The sequence below is a fragment of the Amphiprion ocellaris genome, chromosome 5, assembly GCF_022539595.1.
Source record: "Amphiprion ocellaris isolate individual 3 ecotype Okinawa chromosome 5, ASM2253959v1, whole genome shotgun sequence".
NCBI lineage: Eukaryota > Metazoa > Chordata > Actinopteri > Pomacentridae > Amphiprion > Amphiprion ocellaris.
This window is the reverse complement of record NC_072770.1, coordinates 34,398,838-34,423,028: the sequence shown is the minus strand read 5'-3', so window position 1 is coordinate 34,423,028 and position 24,191 is coordinate 34,398,838. Positions and strand designations below refer to the sequence as shown.

Below are 24,191 nucleotides of genomic sequence, written 5' to 3'. Positions count from 1 at the left end.
CATTACCGCCCCCTACTGTTTGTATCTGTACTACACTACTGTGTTTAATAAATAGCGTTAATATGGTTTATTAGTAGTATAAGTGGCGCTTTACTTAATTAAAAGTAGTAATATTGAACTGTAAAAATAGTCAGTTGTAAGTAAAAGTTCAGCAAATGCAATCATCACAAAATTAATCAGGTGCAAGTTTAAGTACTCATGAGACCAAAAAAAATGGTTCTAATGAGAGCTAAGCAAGGTGGGTCTGACTGGAATTCATTTATATACATAACATAGCAATGTGTTATATTTTATTAACTTATTACATATTTTCTGTGCCTTATGCTCATTCATAAAGTAACTTCTAATTAAAGCTGTCAAGTAAATGTTGATGAATAAAATATGCAATATTTTTCACCTGAATGTGTTGGACAGAAAAGACAAATAAAGTAAAATACTGCACAAGTACATCCGATTTAAGCTTAAGGATATTACTGAAGCAAGTGTATCAAATGTTTTAAAATCTAGCGATGCATATCATCAATATTTTCATTTAAGTTATTAAACAAGAAAAATTAAGAATTTTAAAAAGATATTAAAGCATGACTTCAAAATAAAGTCCACAACCCATATTGTGGTAAAAGTTTTTGTTTTAAATTGATAATTCTAAAAGGCTTTTGTTTAACTGATTTTCTGTTCTATTAGCTCTTCTTCTAAATTTCTTCTTCTTAATTGTAAACTTGTACAATATGTCTATGTAGATCCTCAGTTATCCGGGTCATGGTACTTGAAAGTGGCAGCTGCATTTTATTTTATTTCTTACTCTTGGAGATGTTTGTCTTCAGAACTGCTGAAGCTTTTTGGTTGAGAGATAAAATGTATTCCAGAACCCAAAAAAAAAAACCCAACAAAAAACAAAGCTTATTTACCTTCCACTGAGGCAAAAAACTTGCACAATAAGACAAAAGCTCTAAAAATACCAAAAAATCTTAGCCAAAGGAAAAACTAAAAGCAGTGATGATACAGGATGACCTTCCTGAAATGTGACTCTGAAAAAAGTAGATCATGTTCACATGCTCAAAATACACAATGACTTGTAATAAGTGCAAAAAAACCCCATTTTTTTCCGCACAGTGTAAATGATGAATAAAACAGGGCCAGGACCACACGGTCAGCGTGCTAGGGATCTTATGCTCACAGACCAGGAAACACAAATGACATTTCTGGAAAAAGACACATAAAGTCTGTCATTTCTGTGGGAGACACCACTCCTGATCAGCCGATTGTCCCCCTGAGGCAGGTGCTGAAAAGTAGAAAGAATAACTGCTGTAACTAACTTCAGCACCTCGTCATAAAACTGGCAGCGAGCAGTAAAAACAGTCTATTATTATAGAATTTCAAGTGAATACATGCAGCGAGTGTGGTGAGGGAACATCAGTAGTGTTTGGTTTCTGAAGAAGCTAAAATTGAGACACAAATTTGATGACATGCATGCACTTTTTTCGCAGTGCAGTCTGGAAAACCGACTACAGCTTTGACCACAGATGTCTGCATTTCCTCATATTCTTCCTCAATTCCGAAGTCATATTACTTTTTAAAACTTTCCCCTCATGTGGTTAAAAGCTGTAGATACAGAAAAAAAGAAGGAGCACGGTCATGCTCTAAAATGTTGGTTATAGAATTCAACATGTTCTCAAATAAACAAATCTACATTAGAGACACGCAGAGAATAATTCACTTTGCACACTTTAACCCTTTCCCCTACCTGTGCAATCAGCACTGATTAATGGAATGAACCCAACAGCTTATATAAAATGGCTTCAATTACTTTCACATGGGGGGAAAAATGTGGACACCTTGTATCATGACTAAAACAGAATCTGTACTTTTCAAAGTGGAAAAATAGAATACAAAAGCAAGTGTTTTAATGTTACTTTTACATTATGATTTAATCCTGTACAAACTTAAAACTTAATACTTCATCAGCCTCATTGTTGCTGATAGACTTTATGAAACGTAGCATGCAGCTTTAGCCTGACTTATCCTTCATTCAGTTAAGCCAGGAGGCCATGGGAAGGAATTGGGCTGGCCTGTTTACTGTATCACCTCACTGACCTTGCCTCCCTCACAGCTCTGACAGCTACATTATTGTTATTGGCCTCTATTGTTCCTCTCCCTCTTCAGCCCAACCAGCTGAAACAATACAGCAGCCTCTCAGGCCCTACGACTCCTCCAAATCAATGCATGTTTGTAGACAATTTGTAATAATTACATAGATGTGGAGATATTCACTCCTTCAAGCTGATTGTCATCCATCCTTGACCTGAGCTGCTGCCCTGAAACAATCAACTCACTCCTGAGTCATTATCACGCTGAGGGCTTGATCTGCTGTGTTGATATCAGTGGAGCTTTCTTTTCCTCAGAATCAGCAGAGAGGATGTGAGGTCAGGTCACCACAGCGTGACACAGTCTGGTTCGGTTTAGCTCCAGCTGAGGAAAATTCCACTTCTTTGAGGCTCACCGGTGGCTTCCAGTCAGCAGAGGGAGATATTGCACCAGTTTATGGAACCACACAGCTGTCAGTCAAATACTATTTCCTATTATTTCCAGTCTGATCTGCTTAATAGTCCTGAGTTGGAGTGCTTGGTTGCGGAACTATAATCTGGAAACAGCTTCAATCAAGAAAAAGCACAAATCGTTTGGGTAATCCAGTCTCTTCTTTAATGAATCCTTTACTGTGGCTAATAAACAAAACATTTCCGTCTTCTAAGACTAATGAATGTATGCAGGTCATCAACCAGAGCTTCTTGAGAAGACCAATTTAGGCTCCAGTGGTGGTGTTGCCAGTGCAGTTTTGCTTTGTCACTGACAAGCTGTGATCCTTATGGATGTGCAGCTTGGGTAAAAATAAAACTCCTGGGGTCACTTCAGCTGCAGGCTATCAAAAGCCTCTGAACCACCATAAGGCTTCAGTTTCCTTATAGCATTATAGAGAAGCTACTGACAATAACCAGAGAAACCCACAAAGAGGGGAAAATGAAGCTCTGTCCTGTTCAACTTCAGATCTGATCTCTCGCTTTCATTTTTGGTTTGGATAAGAAACATTATCCACTTCAGAGAAACTAACTTTGGACAGGCTTGTCAGTGACAAGCTGCCTCTAAAGACATTTTAGAAATTCTTTCCACATTTTAATTGCAAGACCAATTATCAGTGTAGATACTCTGTGAGAAAGTTTCAAGCTTTGTCATGAAAGACAGAAAGGCACCAAACTGAGCACAAAACAGGCAATTACCAGTAAAAGGGGAGTTTTTGTAGGAAATCTGCATGATGCTGTGGTGATAAGTGCGATGTGGCAGCATTAGTTAACAACCTGTGCATTTTTTTTTTCTATGTGCACAACAGCAGACAGCTTAGTTTAGTACAAAAAGTAGAAAAAATGGGAAACAGCTAGTCTGGATTTGTCTAAAGATTAAAAAAAAATCCACCTAACATTGCCTCTGAAGCTGACTGATTAACACGTTGAATATTACTGGTTAAGTCCACATAATAAGAAGACTGTTATCAGATTTGGTTGCCGGGCTACCAATTTGCCTTTCTCGACTCTCTAACTTCTCTAATGTTGCTGGAAAATGGTTAAAAATCGTAGGCTAGCTGACGTGATTGTACACGGCAAGTTCAAAACATTCTGAGAGATTAATATCAGTCTGTCTACGTGATCAGAGAAATCAGGATTGATACAGTACAACATGTTCATTAGCAATACCCTCATCAGGTGACAGAAGAGCTGAAACTGGGTCAGATTTCCCCATGTTGCACCAGCTTTCCATTGATGCTGATAAATAGTGTTGAACAGCCAGTTGAACGGAATGAATCACTTGGAAAAAATCCACCTGACAAGGGTGCTGTGTTGCAAGCCCCACCATTTAGGGCCGAACACGCACAACGTTTAAAAAATGTTTGTGGGTGGAAGCACAATGACGTTTCAAATCAGGAGGGCATTTTTCCATTGTTGCAACAGAATGTTTGTAACCTTTTATATCAAGACAATCCCATGCATTCTTCTTAGACTGTCAAATTACCCATGAATCTGACGTGATCCAGCGCTACTTGATACTTTATTCATTTAACATACATTAATTATGATGTAAATGTGTCCAATTTAGTCTCAATCTCTCCCATATTCAATCTTTCAGATGACGCATTCACAGACAAACCCACAAAAGGCTGATTTTCCTCTGATTACCCATGCAGTCTGTTGTGACACAATTAAATGAACAACAACAACTCCTGAAACAATGCTAAAGCGCATTGAAGAGGATGAAAACCTAGCAAAATCCCATTTAAAACAGACACACAATCACATAAATCAATCTGAACCTTACTGCACCAAACATCACAATGAACCACAAACTATAATCACACTAACAACTAATATAATTACAGGTCAATGCACAGAGATTTCCATAATTGTATTGTCTTTAGTAATATTAAAATAATATAATCTAAAGCTTCCTTCAAAGCTTTTAAAAGTGAGTAATTACTGTTGGTGAAATATTGAATTAACGTAAAAATATGAAACTATATTTGTCCATGTTTTGTGGCAGTAGCTCTATAACCATAGTAATTGTTTTCCAGTAGAGATAGGAAATCTCATTTGATAACTGGCTTTAAACGGAGCCTCTACATTATTTTTTCTAGTGGAAGTCCAAAGTGTTTTCCTCACAGGAACAAGAAGTGCCTCAAACATAAATTCCTGAGGTGTTTTCTATGCAAACACCAGATTAAACAAAACGGTGTCTTGAGGGCTATATTCATCTGACAGTGGCAGGTGTATCACTTCAGAGACGAGGCTCGTACAAGGACACACACATATCAGGTATCACACAGTGGTGGGAGTGAAATTCCTCCCTGGTACTAAAACAAAAGGAGAAAAAAAAAGCAAAAAGAAAAACGAAGCTGCTGTTTCTTAAGGAGCTCAAACAAAAACAAAACTTCCTTGCATTAATCATAAATGCTATCTTTGGACTTGGCTGAGTGTGGAGTGACAACGGCAGAAATATACTTTCTGAAAATTATTTGGCAGATTAGCTCAGGAATCTTGGCAGCGTTGGGTCAGCAGAGACTGGCTGCAACAAAGTGAGGATATGCTGACTCGACATAAAGAACACATTTAATTACCATCATCATCAACCATCCAAGAGGACCATCCGGCCCCAAGCCAGAAACCCCCCAACATCATCTGCCAATTCAAAGGCTTATTTTTAGGGGCCAAGCTTCTCCTTTACTCGGCTACTTTCTCACGTCCTCCAGGCTATTCTCTCAGCACATGTGCCTGGCTTTCCCCCTTTCAAAGCTCACTCACAGACACAGATCTTCTTGTTCCCACCATTTAAAACCAGAGAATAAAGAACTACGGTGGTGCCAGTGAATGTGTAATTTGTTAAAAATGTAAAAGTACTCCTGTTTTGAAAAGTATTGTTAGCAAAATGCTTTTAGAATATCAAATGTAGAAGTGTTCAATGCAGAAAACAGGCATCTTGTTTATAAGAATTTCACTACTAGATATAATGTTGAGGAAATAATACAATTTAGTAATTAATTTATTGACTGAGGTGAAGCTCATTTTCATTACTCACTTGGGCTGTTTCATGTATAAACATAGGTCATAATTTAGATATTTCATTTGTTGTTTTATATGTAAAATCTCTGTATAGTAACAGACAGCAAAAAACTGCTACATCTAATACAATTATCAAGGGCCATAAAATCAGAATGGCTCATATATGCCAGCTTTGTGCTTATGTGAACTTGCTGAGTGAATGTACTTTGTCCCATTCCTCCCCTGCCCACACCCCAAACACAATTTTGTTGCTCTGATGCAACTGCAGCCTCTGTTGACCTTCACACTCTCTTACTTCTAAACACTTTAATTCTTACATGTTGTAATATCTGATGACAATGGTTGAACTGAATATAATGCTGCAGGCTTGGAAGATCGCTTTGCCATTAAGACTATTTAACTTTTCAATAAATCGATATTGCATGCATAATTGACAGTTCTAAAACTGAAGATCTCCAAGACAGCCGTTCATTAGACCAAGAAAAAACAAGCCCAACATGGTTCTACCAAACTGCTAGCTGGTCATGGCAGGAAACGTCTTTCTACCCTCCAGATGATGTCACTCATCCGTTACTGTGTCAGGAGTCAGGAATCGTCCTCAGACCTCCAGGGACCTTAAAAATGAGTGGGCACTGTGGAGAAATGGGACAGTTGGAAAGCGACTTCTTGAAGCTGGTCTGAAGTTACAAAGGACAGGAAGAAGCCCTTCATCAACGAAAGGCAGAGAAAAGCTGGTTACTCTTTACTGGGATCACAAGGATTGGACTGTTGATGGTTTGGCTAAGGTTCTCTTCAAGGATGAATCCAATTTTCAGTTGATGCCCACTCCAGCCAACTTACTTGTTAGGAGGAAGCCTGGAGAAGCTACAAACCAGACTGTCTGTCCCTACAGTAAAACATGAGGGTGGATCAATGACCATCTGGGGTAGTTTCAGTCTGGGTGGAACAGGGCAAATGAACCAGGTCATGTTTGGGGTTACTCTGGAAAACAGTCTTCTTCTATCAGCTGGAAAACTCTTTCCTGCCTCCAGTGACTGGATTTTCCAACAAGACAATGCCCCTTACCACACAGCAAGGTCAGTTAAAGCTTGGATAGAGAACCAGAACACTGGAACCATGCCTTGATCTGCTCAATCACCAGATCTAAATCCAATTGAAAACCTGTGGAAAATCATCAAATGCAATATGGAGAACCACAAGCCCAAAAACAAAGAAAAATTTGCTTGAATTTGTGCAACAGGAATGGGCTGCTGTGACAGCAGAACAATGTCAGAAGCTGGTAGAGAGCAGCCAAGATGCATGACTGCAGTCATCAGAAACAATGATTATGCAATCAAGTACTAACTCCTGTGTGTATCATGAGACTAAAACAGACAGAAAAGAAAACATGAAAGGCCTAAAAGCACTGTTTTTAGCAGTACAATGCCATAGCTACTGATTTTGGTTATTATCAGGAAAACCATGGAAGATGTCTGATATCAACTCTTAAATTAAACTCTTATGAGCTATTTTTTGTTATTATATTTGTCCAAACAAATGTACTTTAGTTATAGCAGCATTAAAATGAACAAGAAATTGAAGAAAACAAAGGTGGCTTCAAATTTTTTTTCATGACTGTAAATGATGACAGATTTTTTCATTTTTTGTATTTGTTTAATATTCAGTGATAATAATGGACACAAATACATTTTACAGTATGACGGGGTTAAAAAGGATTCTGAATGTGTCCTAAATTAGGGTCTATACCACAGATAGTGAGGAGAGTAAAATTGAGAGCCCACAATCAGGTTTTACCAGTTTCGAGAAAGCATTATGTATTTTATTTAAACCAACAACAGACGCTACAAGCAGCATTCTCAGTGTATGTAGTGAAATGAGGTGGAAATGAGTAAGAAGATGAGAAAAAACACAAAATCACACAAATGTTTTGTTTCTTATTAAAAGGCAGGAAGCAGAAAGGCGATGCTGATCTCTGTGGCATGACCTAAAGCAGCTGTTTGAAAAAGAAAAAATGAAAAAATCCCAGATTATCACATAAAGCAATAGAGCAGAAGTGTGACATGCAATGTTTGAAATGCACATGTTGCTTTTTTCCACCTACTTGTCTTACAGATATCTGAGAGTAATCAACCTACAGATAAAACACATATCACCATTTATCACCTCTAAGTTACACATTACTCAAGTGTTTTAATGTGTCTACAACTCTGTCTAATATTAGTTTCCCACTGAAGCTAACGTTTGTAGAATTTGATCCCAGTGGTAATTTCACTGAGAATAAATACCAGACATTAGGGAAAGTGTGTGCTGTGAGTGAGGAAAACAACACACCATCATGTTGTACAAGTAGAGACGCAGACGGTGAGAAATGCCAGTCAGAAGTGAACCTGTGTGCCGAGATGACCCGACGCAGTCACAGTGGGTGAGAGGTGGACGTCCTGAGTCTGACTGTGACTCTGACCATGTTGTTGCACGCTATGCCATCGGGCACGATCCTACTTTTTAAATTTTGTCTTTAATTCTATTAAAAAAGCGGAACCAAAACTGATTCCCCTTCTAATAGATGAGCAAACTAAATCAGATTAAAAAAAACAACATTAACCTCTAAAAAGTAAAACCACTTCCCCGCTTGCTGATCAAATCCACAGACTTTGGTCTTCCGCTGCAGTTCAGCAGAGTTCAGATGTTGCAATCACTCCAGCAGGGTGTGTGTGTGTTTGTTAAGAGACACTGAGGACAGCTGATGTAATGACTGTTACACAGATTTCCAAGAGTTTGAGTGGCTGAAATGCCTTCAAGGAAAAGATTATTTGGAAATGGTTTTTGATAGTGCGTGTGCAAGCACATGTTTGACCTTAAACAAGACACAGACGTCAAGTAAAAAGTTAGAAAATATTTTATTTACAAAGAATTTCTTATTTTCCCTCAACAGTATCAATCCAGTCTGTTTGTCTGCTCACCCCCCATCCCTGAAAATGACAATATCTGATGGATCAGACATAGTAGACACTGTGCATAGATACAAAATAATTTCATAGCAAAAATTATTACTGAACCAGTTTTTCAGAATTTGAAATAAAGCTGAGGCTGAAAAGCCAATTGCAACAACAATACAAGTGAAAATATATCATGCACTTTATATGTATAATATACAGGATGTTTTTGAAACGGTATTCATTCCACAGAGAAAAGCTCAACAATGAATCTCAAAGGCACAGTATGACATTTACAGTTTTATTTATCGACAAACCTTTCGTTGGCTCCACACTTTCTCACAGTTTCTGCAGGCGTCCGAGACTAAAATATGTTACCGGCAATAATCTGATTTCTGTTTTTGGAATAAGCTGATTAAAAAAGAAGATAGCACCTTCACCCTGATGCCAAAACAGAAAATGCACTGTCTGTGCATTGCTTCACGTGTGTGTGTGTGTGAGAGCATTCATGCATTTGTGCGTGTTCGCGGAGGTATTGAAGCACGTACACACTGCTGCTGCCTATGACGGTTGTAACGTGACGTATACATAAGCTGCACATGAACAACACTTACTCTACTGTGCGAGACGTGGTGTAAAATATTCACAGTAAAACATTTCTCCTTAAGGCACTTGAAGCCGCCTGTGTTGAACGTTCACAATTTTACACTTGAGCCTGCCAATAAGAAAGTCCCTTCTCTGTCAGTTAGTCACAGACGCTCTTCTTGATTGGTGCAATAGGTGGTAGTTTCGTATTTAAGTTGGCAGCCGACTCATAAAATGTCCAGGCTCAGCAGTGGCTAAATGACTGTGCACCACAAGTTATTCACATGCAGGCTGTCTAGACAAGATCTAACACTCAGATTCTGTATTTCTTTCCTTGATTTCTCTTTTCCTGTTCTTCCCCATCTCTTTCTCAATTTCAGTCAGTCAGTCTGTCTGCCCATTTTTTTTCAACACACAAGCGACACAGAGTTTCACCTCAACTCATGATTTCAAAAAGAAAATCTCCATTTTCTCTTTCTTTTCATTTTTCTTGCACTTTTCTGCACTTATCCTCTGCTCCTTGTTGAATTCTAATACAAGTCCTTCATGATCTCCTGCAGCAGTGGGTGTAAGCACATGTCTAGCTCTGTCTTCTTCAGCAGCTGCATGAGGTGGACGTGATCGGAGACTAACTGACGCAGGTCCGTCATCTTCTGCAGCAGCTTGGCAAACAGCTGCAGAGAGTCTGGGTGGTTCAGCTTCAGCTGCAGCTCCAGCGAGTGAAGCACCGTCTCCTGAAGCTGCTCGATGGGCTTTACATTCAGCAGGCCTGGGCGGTCTGGATGGGTTACAGAGACATGGAGGAAGAATCAGTAACATAAGTGACCCTGATATATCTGGGGTCTGTTGAAAAGTGGTGGGGGAGACTTTTTAAAAAGCACGAGAAGAGCGATGATTTACATTTTTAGAATTCACACAGGATTGAAAGGTCAAATACACAAATTGGCAGAACATACCTTGATTCAACTGCCATTTATTATTTAACTGAGTTGTATTATTGCTATTTACAAAAGCCCGCTTATCTTCATTTGAACGCATGATCTTAGTTATTTAGATTAATAATTTACTTAAATGTCTTATGTCAGTCCTTATAATGCTTAAGGTCAGCTTTTTATCAAGCAGCTACACACTAATCATCAATACTAGACCAGCTCATTAAGATCTGTTCAGAAATAAGAGATTGAGTGAAGAAGAAAAAAGGAACCCCAGCATCCCTTTGGTTTGTCAATTCACTAGTTATTCCTCAGGAACTAAGAGTGACAACAGCGCAAAGACTTGCATTTCAGGATGCCTCATCCTAGCAATGCTTTTCCTTATACTACAAATTATAAACTCTAGTGTAAAAATTTGCAGTTTGAGTGATTCTCAGTCGCTCAGGTGGCTCTCTGTAAATCCTCACCTACTTTTCTTGTCTTCACCGTTACAGTGGGTCAACGTTTTGTCACCATCTAGCCACTTGCTATTTTTGAATCTCATCAGACACATATGACGCCGTTTATTGCTCTCACATGAACATGACTCATTACCTTTCCTCTCAATAATGCCCTGGGGCTCTAAAACTGATAAATGGGCCAAGGCTAGCTGCAGATTACGTGCAAGCATAAGGCTGATAACTCTGATTGTTAACAGCAGCAGCCTTTTAAATTAAATAAAATGAAATATATATAGATTAAAATTTGGGCTGCTCACAAACAACTATGTGCTTTAAGCAGATAAATAAAGTTAAAAACTTTTAACTCTTTGTCAAATAGTGACTTGAGAAGACTTATACGAGTCTTGCGGTAGCTCCGTACAGGAATGGAAGTCAGTGACATCAGTTTTATAGAGGAGCATGACTGTGCTGTTCATGCTTTGTTATAGGGCACAGCAGGAGCAGTCCTCTTACATTCTACAGTCAAATCTAGACTAGACTGGATGATACCAGAATCATATCAATCTTCTCAACTAAGTTAGTAGTTAAAAAAATCCTCCCTTGATTACTATTATCTATGATGTCAACAACACGACCTGCACTCACCTCCACTGAGGATGATAACAGCCAGAAACAGCGCCATGTCACTGTCGTCCAGCTCCAGCACGTTAAACTTGACAGAGAACTCAAACTTTGGCTCCATCATTTGACAGAAAGGTTTCCTGAGACTCTTGAGGAACTCTCGAGTCATAAAAATCTGTCCGTAGGAGATCAGGGTCCCATCTTTGTTCATCAGAGGCGCCATCATGATGATCAAGACCTCAATCACGCCGTACTTCAGCAAAGTTACCTGGAAACAGAGTACAGGGTTAAAATAAAGCTCTAAAGAGACGATCAGTTTACTTCATCAGGAATGATAGTTTGCTTGTGGTTGGCCAAATGGACAAATCTTCAAGAATTGATCACTTTGATTATCATTCATCAAGACCTGGAAGTATTTTGGGGATTCATCTCTCAATAAAGTGATTTTCATTTTCTCTGTAAATGTCAAAAAATAATGTCAAATATTGATCATGATTTATCAAAGCCTAAGCTGACTTTTTTTTAAATGCTCATTTTGTCTGAAAAATGTGTTCAAAATGCTAATACATTTAATTTCCTGTCATAGAGGACTATAAACCCACCAAATATCCAAATTTATGCAGCTAGAAATGGTGATTTTTTTTAACAAATATGTACATTTTGCAAGAGTGGCAGCCTTGTATCTCACCTGATCATTGAGATCCAGATTAATGAATCCTGGGATACTCTTGGCAAACTCTGTCACTTCTCTCACTGATTCTGCTGAGCGTGACTGGCAGCTGTTGAAGAATCGCAGCTCCACAGCATCCGACGGTCCCTGTTCGCTGATGCCCGTCATTCCCAAAACACCGCAATCTGAACCTGAGTGAACTGCTGAGATCCCTGTCATTGGGTGAGAGGCGTGTTGGTGGTAAACTTGGAGGGCTGCAAAGAAAACCAAAGTAAATATCACCAGAAGTCCACATAATAAAGAATTTAACATTATGAGGTGAGATCAACAAGCATGACGTGATTGTTCGATTTAAAAAAAGAAAGAGAATAAAAATCTGTTTCTTTAGTAGCTACTTTATCTTGTTGAAAAGATAAAGTAGCATTATCTATGCTAAATTATGTGCCACTTAATCAGAAAGTGTGCATTAAAAATGATATCTCCTTTTTTCCAGAAGTTCATTAAGTAAATAACTATGTACAATTAACTGACCCAAGAGACAATAATACAACCCCAGACCTGAAAGCATGATCTGATCACAACTAAAAAGTATCATTTAATTCAGCAATGTGACACAACTAACCTCCATGTCCGTCCATAATGGTCGGGGTCTGCAGCTGCTGCTCCTGTATAGGTAACTGCCTGCAGTTGATGAACTGCTCGCCTTCCACTAGAGACTTCATGTCATGGATGACAAAAGGCTGGAGGTGGGAAAGATTTTTGCAAGTGAAAAATGACAGGAGAAAGCAGGAGGAAAGAAAAAAACAACCAGCATTAGCTCTTCACAAGTCTTCTGGGGACATGCGAGATGTAATCACATTTACTGTCTGTGCACTTTGGTCACGGCCCATTCATCAGGCCTGCAAGAGTCAACATCAGATATACGTATGGTGGGCAAAAAAACTAAACAAAACAAAAACGTCTTTGCTGCAGGCTCGGGCAGACAAAAATATCAAATGAAGCTTAACGAAGTTAGCTTACTCTTTAAGGAAACACTGGCAAAAGGCATGCACTGGCCTGAAATATGAATGCTCCCATTCATTCACCTAAATCTTCCTTCTTCACAGCCGTAAAATAAATAATAGAAAGTCCTACAGGGAATTACAGGCAGGCAAATGTCAAAAAGTTATGAAATGAACAATCATTTCTCGTGTGAGTGAATGAAACAGAGCGAGGCAAGCAGAATTTGGTGTGCGTTTTTTGGGAGTTTTTGTATATGTGCTGTGTGTGCAACAATCTGTTTATATATGCTTTTGTCTATACACAGCATTTATATGAAGGACAGAGGAAGCATCTATTCTCTTATAAATGAAAGGTCCTATTCAGAAGCATAGAAACACACCCTGACTTCATTCAAGACACTCAGGTTTGGTGATCTGGCCTTACTTAGTCTGGTATGACCAGATGCTGCAAGACAGACGTCACCCGTTTGTATTTGTGGAGGTGTTATGCAGCATTTTAACATTTATCATTCAAGCATTTCTACTTGAGGTTTGGTAAAAGTCATATAGGGTAGTGTAATTGAAACAAAATGGAATTTGCTATTTGTGTGAACGTCATGACATAGAAATTAGACGTTTATCAAAATTACAGAACTGAGTGAAACACAAAGTCACCATTTAGCTACGGTTGCTGTGTCTCTTTAGTTTAAAGTGGAACTTTAAGATACAGGCACTGCAATGTGGCAGGAAGTTGGGTTTATTTTCACCAAAACAATTCACAGATAATGTATCTACCGTAAAGATACGCTCCTCTTATACAACTTAATTTTGCAAATAACTGCGATTATCCATAATAATAATAATAAAAGTTGTACTACTTCAGCTCTGATGGCGTGTCTGGAGTTCTGGTGGAGTTACACACTGATTATACATCAACTCAGATCAAGGCCTTGCATGTTAAAAAATGTAAACATTCTACAAAATCTAAAATCATTGACTCTAAATTTGTTTTAGGAGGTTGGCTGTGGTTTAGTAAATAACCTGGCACTCCCTCAAACAAAGAGAGGATTCGGAGCCATTTGGCTGCTGTTGCTGTGATACACAGTCATAACAAGCAGACGAAGGAGATGCAGAGCAACCTTGAACCCCTCAGACTTTACCGAGAGAGAAACAGATGAAAAATGCTACTGCCATAGTTTAACAACATAAGAGTTATAACATACACTACCGTTCAAAAGTTTGTGGTCACTTAGAAATGTCCCAATTTTGAAAGAAAAGCATTTTTTTTTCAATGAAGATAACATTAAATGACTCAGAAATCCAGTGTAGACATTGTTAATGTGGTAAATGACTATTGTAGCTGGAAACGGCTGATTTTTAATGGAATATCTCCATAGAGGTACAGAGGAACATTTCCAGCAACCATCACTCCTGTGTTCTAATGCTACATTGTGTTAGCTAATGGTGTTGAAAGGCTCATTGATGATTAGAAAACCCTTGTGCAGTTATGTTAGCACATGAATAAAAGTATGAGTTTTCATGGAAAACATGAAACTTCCCAAACTTTTGAATGGTAATGTATTTTCAAATGCTGAAATAACTAACTTACTTTGTTAATTGATCTCCAACTGTTATGATTATACCTCTATTTAGAAATGTAAGGTAAGGGATGTATTTGAATATTCTGAAACACTTGCAGATTTGGCAGTAAAAAGATAATAACACTATCTGCACATTGATGGCTTTTATGCAGATGTGATTCTCAAAAATGAACCTTTCATCAGACTAGCAATCATTTAAAGAAGAGCCAAATGACTGTTAGTCTTTGCCACAATGCATCAATGTAAAAATATTCACTTCTTTATTCTGTTGCTTGTATTTCAGCTGATTAGGTCTCTTTAGAATACTGACATTTAATATCCCAAAACCCAAAGTACAAAAACACATCAATAGATTGTATCCCAGAGTTTGATTTGTTTTCTGCCAATATATTTCCTACATTCATCTTGTATAAACTTCCAGATGTCTTAATCAATTAAGTTTTCATTCTGAGTAGGAATGTTGAAACCATTACTGTACAGAAGACTGCTGAGAAGCCTCGACATCCTGTTTCACCGCTTGACCACCGTAATCTGAGACATTTTCTAACAGCCAAGACACGCAGGAACCAGTCGAGCGACTATTCATGCTAGAGCAGCAATAATAGCCTGTAAAGGCCTCATCTGAACAAAACTGAGAGTGGTGACATGAATGCTGGCAAAAAATGTTAACACACCCACTGAGTGGAAAGTTTGAACTACCTTAAATTTAAGGCTTTTAAACGCTTAACAGTTCAGATGCAGGTAATAGTAATAACTCAATCGTCAATGTAATGCTAGAGAAAAGACAGATTTTTGTGGTCACAAAGGTTTTTTATACCCTATATGGGATTTTTGGTAGAATGTTGACTGCATTGACTTGTTTGTGACCTGCTTGTTCAGAATCATCCTAACTAGATATGTTTAAGCATAAATGCTTTTGATATTTCCCGAAATGGGAGTCATGAAGAAACTTTTTTAGTTGTATGTGGGATTTATGATTAATAGTGGAAAATGACAAGAAGGCACAACTGGTCCAGCAGCTCATTTCAGAGCAGAATGTACAGTAAAGGTACAGTAGATGGTACGGTTGATATGTTTCTGGAATCCAAAGATAACTGAAGCTAAAAGTGCACTATGGATGAGCTTAACAAATGAACGCAGCCTCAGCAGTACATGCTAGTCGAATGTAAAGTTCAAGTGTTTGTTCAGTATTAAAACTTGTTTCTCCCTGTAATGACTAATCAGTGGACTGGAGGTGAAGGATTTTCTATTTAAATGTGAGTAAATCTAGCAGAATGCAAAAATCAATCGAGGTTTGCTTCAGTCTAAAATGTGTTACACAGTGAATCTCTCTAAATAGGAGATGGTAAAGTAGATTTAAGGCAGTGCTGCTCACCACGTTGTCTCCAGTCTTCCCAGAGAGGATGGCCCTGGCCTTGGCCTTGGTGAGGTAGAAGTTTTTCAGATAGGCCTCGTACAGATGCCGTGCCAGAGACCTCAGATCTGCTGCCTCCGGGTGCATGTGCTCCATGTCGGATGAGAACTCGGCCAGCAGTTTCTCCTTCTCCGCCTGGGGCATGCGGCCAAAACGAATGGCTGGGAAAGGAAACAGAAATGCACGTTGATGCGTCACTACAAACAGGCATTTCAGACATATTTACATACACATAACATCCAAGGTTCAATTGTTGTTGCTTAAAGACTTCTTTGTTTTTAATATTTTCAAGGGAAACACGAAAGAAAAACAAATCTGTGTGGTGGTTCACAATGAGCCTCATACACCCTCTTTATTGTGACTATGAGTTTTGCTAGCTTCCTCAGAGTGCAAAACTCTACCAAAAAATGTAAATGAAGTGCCTTTATGTTTTTCTAACAAGTCAGTGTGATGACTGATTTGTGTGATATGAGGAGCATTCATAAAACTTTCCAGTGAACTAGCACTAAGACATATCTATGTGGATTTTAGATGGTAACATCAACTAAACTAAACCACGAGCAAAAACAGGAAACATTTTACTTTCAAGTAGCAATCTGGATGTGAAGCCAAGCACCTAAAATGTTATTTTATAAAACGCTTCTAAGTCTGACAGCTTGTTTGTGTTATTGTGGTGTTGAAATGAATGCATATATACACATCATTTTAATAATGAAAAATACAACAGCCATCCTCTTATTTGTTTGTGTTTGTGTTTGTATTGTGCCTCTAGCACAACTTATTCCCGTGGAGCTTTCTGGCTCTGTGTGACTGTCGGCATGGTTGTAAAGTCTCTTTATCACATCTCTAATATTTGGACAGTGATCCATGAATTAGATTGTGGAGCTCATGTCCACAAAAATGACCTTCTATCTACACAAAACACGCATGCTATTACTGAATTCCAAAGAAAAAAAATGTTAAAGAATTAGATATTAAAATTTAAAGTATAGGACAATTGATTTCAGCCTGAGTGACATTTCTGATTTCAAATCCTAATTTCAAATCCTCTTCTGTGCAACATTAACATTGAGTAACAGCTCTTTAAACAGTTTTGACATTAACAATAAACAAAATTAATTACTACATAAACATATTTTAAATAATAGAACTACTGTTGCTCTATGAAATTAAAGATTTGGGGATTTTCAGAGGCCACTGACGCACAGAAACATGAAGTCACAGCTGCAACAACTTTAACAAATGAGTCACGCTGCTAATGTCATCCGTCGGTGAAAGGAAAAATCCAACACGGTGTAAGTGTTCCAGCAATTTTTTTTGGGGTGTGCCTCATGGAGCAATTACAACATTACGTTTACCTTAACGGTCTCAGTGATGATGTTTTCACAGATTATTGAGAACCTGAAAAACTATCTCGCTTGTCTCCTCCCCTTTCCATTGGTTGCTGCAAGTCATATTCCACTACAACAACGGCGCACAGATTGATTTCTATTTTAATCCAGATTTTTAGGTATCTATTTTAAAATCTAGGGGACATTTTTCAATTTTAATGGCATGAAATTGAGGCCGAGATTGAATAAATGTGATTTCTACTGCATGTGCACCAGTTAACCTATTATGTTATATTACAACATGAAGTCTTAAAAGTCACACTGGACTATCAAAGTTTACATTGCTGTCTAGATCGTATGCTGAATCTGATGACATTGAAGTGAAATCTGATGCCAGAGTGTGAAATGTTTAGACCTTTCTTTCGTTTTCTGTTAGTGGAAGTCACTAATCATCCCTTTGCTTCCATTCAGACCTGCACCCTGCGTTTACTTCAGTGTGTGTGTGGTTGTGTAATACCGACTACAGTATGCGATGAACGCACACCTTAAGCAAATGAATACAAGCCAAAGTGGCCTGACCGCTCACTCGGCAACGAGCCTGCAGCGGTGACACAGCAGTTTGGAGAAATCAGTTGAGCTCTATGTACTCTGTGATGTCAATGATTGATAAAGTAAAAACCCACGCAGAGCAGATTTTCAAAGCACTGGCTGTGCCTGCTGGAATAACAGCAGGGTGATATGAGGGAATGTGGAGACAGGGAGATAAGTGGCAGGACAGACTAATTAGATTCCAATAGTGTAAATGTACAGCGGTTTTGTTGTAGAGTCACAAAATGTCACTTTTCAGATTAAACTTCAACTCACCAAAGTTACAAAAAAAAAAGATTTTTGCTCCAGAAAAAGAAGAAGACTTCACTAGTCCCAATGGTAAAGTCAGCATCATATTAAATGGCAGATCCAGAGTTTAAATAAGAAACATGAAGACCATTTAATTTCTTTTAATGCATCTGGTAGGTGAACTGCTTTGTTTTGCACAAGACAATGCTGTCATACTGTTCAAACTTAATTACTGACGTCACCCTCTGAATTAGATTAGATTCACTCTTACGTCACTTATTGTCATTGTACAGTACTAAGACAATGAAATGCAATAAATTACAAGTAAAAGTCAGTGACTTTTTTCTTTCTTGTCATTCTGGTGATATCCTGTGAATGCATCCACACCACTTTTTAAAGTTATGATTAATTATTTCTGTAATTATGTCGACAGTGACTAGATTTCAGGCCCCATCAATTTCAAAAAGGAGCAGCATGAGATAGAATTTCTTGTGACAATGACAAAGTTCTTTAAAATCCAGCCAGCTTGATTCAAAAGAGGAGTTTCCTTCACATTCAGAAAATGTAGATATTTTTTAATCTAACTGTATGATAAAATCTAAGCAGCAGGATAAGAGTGATGGGGCTTGACTACAGTAAGTCCATGGTAAAAGATACAGAAGAATGCTGAAGAAATTGTCTTTTCCCTGTTTTTTTGGTCAAAAAACAGGTTGCTCATTCCATTATTTATTTTCTCAATATGGTGGCCCATCATATTTTAAAACCCCTAACTTGCAAAAAAGAGCGAGCTCTCTTATGTTTTCCCTGGGGAGATAAAAATATATTTTAATGATGCGTCTTGTTTTAATGGAAGAACGTCATTAGTCACCATCAACAGTTAATCAGCTGGCAGTGTTTGTTGTTTTGTTCATTTATTTATTAGGCTATGGGGTGAGCAGAGCTCTTTGGGGACCTGGAAAGAAAAAAAATAATCAGTGTTTGGGAGGCAGCTTTTGTGTGGCTGTACAGTTTTCAAGTACAATATTCAATTCTGCAATGGCATTTTCTGAAGCTATTTATCATGTTTCCTCTCTCTTAATCCTTCTTCATTACCTCGTTTGCCTTTCACGGCCTTAGTTTTTCAGGGAGTGGCACGGTTGGTATACATATATGGAAGCAAGAAGGTGGGTGGTGTGTGATTGATTGTGGTGGCGCTGCTCTGACTCAAAATGCCAGCACCGGGAATTTTGCCTTAGTCCAGCCCTGATAGAGAGTAATGACGATAAAGTATTTGATAAAAAGCTGTATAATTTACAACCGTGCCAATGTCATTTCCAATTCTGCTAGCTGCGAAAAGTCACAGCGTACAGATGCAGTCGTACTATCACTAATGTCTGTCAATATTTTCTGTGTTCCTCACTGTGTTCCCAAATTTATTTATCACACAACTTTAAATCATCAGAATTTGCGCTATTAACAAATATTAAAAGACACTATTTTGGCAGTAGGTTACGCTTATGGATTCATTATCACGCATTACTACTACTAATACCACTAATACTTCACACATTTTTTCAGTGCAAGCAAATGTGGTTGGTTGTTTGTGGAGTTTTCTGAGAAATTCTCAGATATCATCAGAGTTTATGTGACAGTGAAAGAGCTGTAAGCTGTCCCACCCTAACAGACGCAACAAAACTAACAGGAGAATCAGGGAGATTCAATCAAGCGCGACCTGTGTATGTTCACTCAGTCACAAGGGCCAGACTGAAACACACCTGTGGAGGCGGAGTCAACCAAGTCGGTTGATGCGCCTCAGTGGCCGACAAAGGCGAACCAAACAAAACCTTTCTGCAGCCGAACAGTGATGGGCGAGGGAAAAGGTTTTAGTGTGATGTAGAGGATTTTTCTCCACATTGTACTTGTGTTGTGGAGATTGTAAGGTGCTCTAGTGTGGAAGCTTTTATCTTGTATCTCAGTGAATAATCACTTATTCCAAACAGAATTTATAGCAGATGAAAGGCACTGCAGAAGGTAAATAAGCTCCAATAAATGATAAATCTCACAACAGTGCGCTCAGGTGAATTGCACGCTTCTTTTCAATGAATTTAAAATTTTATAGCAAAAACTGAAGCAAATGCTGCCTGTGAGCATAAACAACAACACAGCAGAGGAGCCAGAAAAAATGTATTTGAATTGGCAGCGCAATTTATCAACACACGTGTCTGACAGGTGGGAGGTGTTAGCAAATCAGCCTAGCAGCGTTCAAGTGGATGTTTCCTCTGACCTGCTGTATATGACTGAACCCACCCACACAGTCTATCCACACCGGCGTGGGTGTATCATGTCTGACGTACATGGGGATGTGGGTTTTATTAGACTTTAAATTTGTGCTTTTGAACAAATCTAAAACACAACTAAAAAAATATATCAAAAACAGCTTTTAACAACAGTGTGTGCATAATAGGCACACTTTTAGGCTGACAGTGTATCACTCAGATGTCCTTATTGCATTTTTTAAAAAAGTGTTTGAAACATTTGGACCACTTCTGTCATCCACTCATACAGGACCATGAATGGATCATAATAACCTATGGTGCCAACTGTTCACAAATCCACATACAGCCAAAAAAAAAAGTCAACACGTGACTGATGTGCAAACATAATGTACACAATAGGCACATTGCATTATCAATTTAACCTGCAATCCATAACTTTCCACACGTTCAAACAGCAGCAAAGTTGAAAAAACCCACGTAGCAATGTATACACTGATCAGGCATAACATTATGATCAGCTGTCTAATATTGTGTTGGTCCTCCTTATGTCGTTGAAAATGCTCGGAACCATTGGACATGGACAAGAGGACCTCTCAGGGTGTCCTATGGGGTCTAGAACCAGGATGTTGGCAGTAAATCCTTTGGGTTCTCTGGGTTGTGCAGTGGGGCCTCTGGGAATTAAACTTGTTCCACTGCATCCTGTTGATGCTTGATCAGAATGGGGTCTAGGAAGTACGGAGGTCAAATCAACATCTTGGGCAATTGTCGTGTTCCTCAAGGTGTTCCTGATTGTTTGATGTTTTTGAGATGTGATGGGGTGCATTTTCCTGCAGATGTAGGCCAGCGATATTTAGGATTTCCATTTGTATGAAGGAGTGTACTTGTTCTGGGACAATGTTTATTTGGGTGTCTAAGTCTCATCAACACAGATGCCAAAATCCAAGGTTTTCCAGCAGACCACCACATAGTACCAATATGGTCAGTGGTCATAATGTTGTGGCTGATTGGTGTATATTGATGCTGTATTTATTAAAATTAGTTTCTCTCTTTCAGCTTGTGAGAAGCACACAGGTTATCACAGGCTTTGCCAAGCATCTCAAGACAGTCACTGCTATTTATTGTTTCAGTTCTAACACCACAAACTGCAGAATAAAGAACAAAGCCAGGTAAAAATTAAGAACTTTCAGGGTGAGTTAAAATTGGCCAGTGACCACAGTCTCATCTTTGTATCATGCTACAAGGGTGGCAACTACACTACACGAGTGATGGGAACTGAAACATAACTCAAGGGTTGCGATACATGTAAAATACCACAGAAGAAGCAACCAGCAACATGTGAGGCAGTTGTGTAGATTTCTGCATACATTACAACCACACCTCAAAGACCAAATTGGCATTAGTGTGGTCAGAATGTAACTGCCGTTCTCAGATGGCATCAAAAACAGAAGAGTTTATCTGCGAAGAGGCATTTCCTGCACCACAATTTCAAAGAAGAATCAATCTTTTTATATGCATCTGTTTATTTTTAGTGAGAATAAATGGTTGGGTTGCATTTCTGTCTAAGAATAGGCATGAAAAAAAACACCCGAATGCACAGTTGCTTTGACTTCTGTGATTGTCAGATCTTGTTTTAACTTATTATATGGGTTTATCTTTAAATAACGAGACAAAACTGCGATTGTACGCTGATTATTAGAAAACATGTGCATGACAGCATCGCTACCTTACCGTTGTGCGACATGCCGACATTGAGGCACTTCTGGAAACGACAGTATTGGCATTTGTTGCGGGACTTTTTGTGAATTCGACAGTGAAGATCGCAGTGATCATACACCAACTTTAACCTGATTGTGCGTCTGAAGAAACCCTGTGAGAGAGAGAAAGAGACATACAGTTACTACAGATACTGGCATTGCATACTGTTTTTTGTTGTTGTTGCATCATTCTGCTAATTCTGGAGAAGTAAAAAAAAAAAAAAAAGATTGAAAGAGTACTGCGAGACATGACGTACTTTCCTAGTACTGTGTGCATCTGGTAAATAATGTAGATCATAGGTGACACACCCGGGGATACACAAGGGGCATTACAGGAAAAAGAAAAAAAATGACAAGGCAAGCAGCTATGTTTTGATCAGATCATGTTCTACCACCAAGGCATAAAAACATGATGTGCTCATTTGTTCATATTCTTGTTAAAATTTCCTAGTGGTAGAGCCGCTCCATTCTGTCTGATATGTGACAAAATCAATTACGCATGCCCACAAGTGAGGAATAGATTGTGTTTCAAGGTGGCTTTGTACTTTGACGTTTTCAACCTTGGGACTAAAGACGCCATAAGACCTGCACTTATCTCAGCCATTAACTATGCAGCCATGGTCAAACTCCCAATACACACTCCTTCACCCAGTTGCAGGTTTGTTGATGGTTGCAGCGTTGTGAAGGCTAAAGGAAAGACAAACTGAATAGTGTAAAATAGGCATTAAAAGTAAAAACTAAGTGCTACAAAGTTTATGAGGAGACTTTTTTGAAGCATACTTTGCCTATAAAAAGTATTCACTGCATCATTTGGAAGGTCCAGTTACTGGTAAATGAGTTCTCCTGGCTATCACTACACTATGAAAGCAAAAGCACCACATCAAGCAGCTCCATGAAAAGGTTACTGAAAAGCACAAGTGAGGGGAAGGATGGAAAAAAATTTCCAAGTCACTGAACATCCCCTGGAGTACAGTTAGATCCATCATTAAGGAATGGAACGAATGTGGTACATGTGTAAATCAGCCTAGAGCAGGTCGTCCTTAAAAACTGGGGAAATGTGGAAGAAACAGACTAGTGTGGGAGGCCACCAAGACACCACTGACTTCTCTGAAGGAGTTAAAAGCTTCAGCAGCTGCTATGGAAGAGTGTGTGCATACAACTACTGAGTGGATTCTTCACTAGTCAAAGCTGTATGTGAAAGTGGCAAAGAGAAAGCCATCGTTGAAAAACTTGTATTGAATTTTGATCAGAGTTCACCAGAAGGCATACCACAAACTTTGAAGTCAGGTGGAAAAACATTCTTTGGTCAAACGAGATTAAAATTTAGGACTCGATGTTATGTTTGGTAGAAACCAAACACTGCACATCATCACAAACATATAATCCCCACCATTAAGCATGGTGGCGGCAGCATCATTGTGAGGCGATGCTTCTCAGCGACATGCCTGGAGGTTTGTAGAGGCACAGAGTAAAATAAACGCAGTAAAGTTTAGGAGAACTGTAACCTGGGAGAACATTTGTTGACCTGACGCATACAGCCAAAACTGTACAGAAATGGTTTAAAGACAACAAGGTGAATATTCTGTAGAGTCACAGCCCAGACCTCAATCCAACTGAGAATTTGTGGTTGGAATTCAAATAGACTGGTTAGTCATGATTCTTGTGCAATCTGACAGTTTCGCAAAGAAGAACTGGGTAAAACTGCCGCGTCCAGATGTGCATGACTGATTGATACCTATCCACACAGGCTCAATGCTGTAAATGTGGCCAAAACCGCTACTAAATACTGACTTGAAGGTTGGTGCATAAATATACAATCATTTATTTTGCCTTTTGTATTTTCTGTTAACTGACATTATTTTGTAGAAATCAGTTTTTAATCTGACATGAAAGAATCTTTATTTTGTAAAAAAGCCAAATATATTGACCATGATTCAATTTTGAAAGGCAGCAAAGAAGGATAAACATCCAAAGAGGGTGAATTCCTTTCAGAGGCACTGTACACACACATCTGGACGCGCGAAGGCTTGTGTACTTGGCATCTGCATTCCTGTGATCCACAGATGTTCCTTTTTTAATCATAGGATATTTAAAGAACGAGGAAGTTAAAGAGGGTCAAGACTCCACCTCAATAAAGAATGTTTTCTGTTTTAAAACAATTAAGTGTTTGCCTGCTTGGCTGACCCCGTCTTCTGGTGAGTCTCCCCTGAGACTTCAGCAGAACAATAACTACTGTAT

The 24,191-nt window shown here is 38.7% G+C and overlaps 1 protein-coding gene across 1 annotated transcript in view; it reads right to left on the bottom strand.

Annotated features, from left to right (window-relative positions):
• Positions 1–8,473: 8,473 nt before the first annotated feature.
• pparg (peroxisome proliferator-activated receptor gamma) overlaps positions 8,474–24,191 on the bottom strand; it is a 38,019-nt gene continuing 22,301 nt past the window's right edge. Inside the window, exons 4-9 of the mRNA XM_023264231.3 lie at positions 21,928–22,066; positions 15,738–15,937; positions 12,404–12,521; positions 11,800–12,035; positions 11,136–11,379; positions 8,474–9,896 (exon numbers count right to left, since the gene is read on the bottom strand). Of these exons, the coding sequence (XP_023119999.1) occupies positions 9,649–9,896; positions 11,136–11,379; positions 11,800–12,035; positions 12,404–12,521; positions 15,738–15,937; positions 21,928–22,066 (1,185 nt within the window). The 3' untranslated portion in view covers positions 8,474–9,648. The remainder of the gene's footprint in view (positions 9,897–11,135; positions 11,380–11,799; positions 12,036–12,403; positions 12,522–15,737; positions 15,938–21,927; positions 22,067–24,191) is intronic.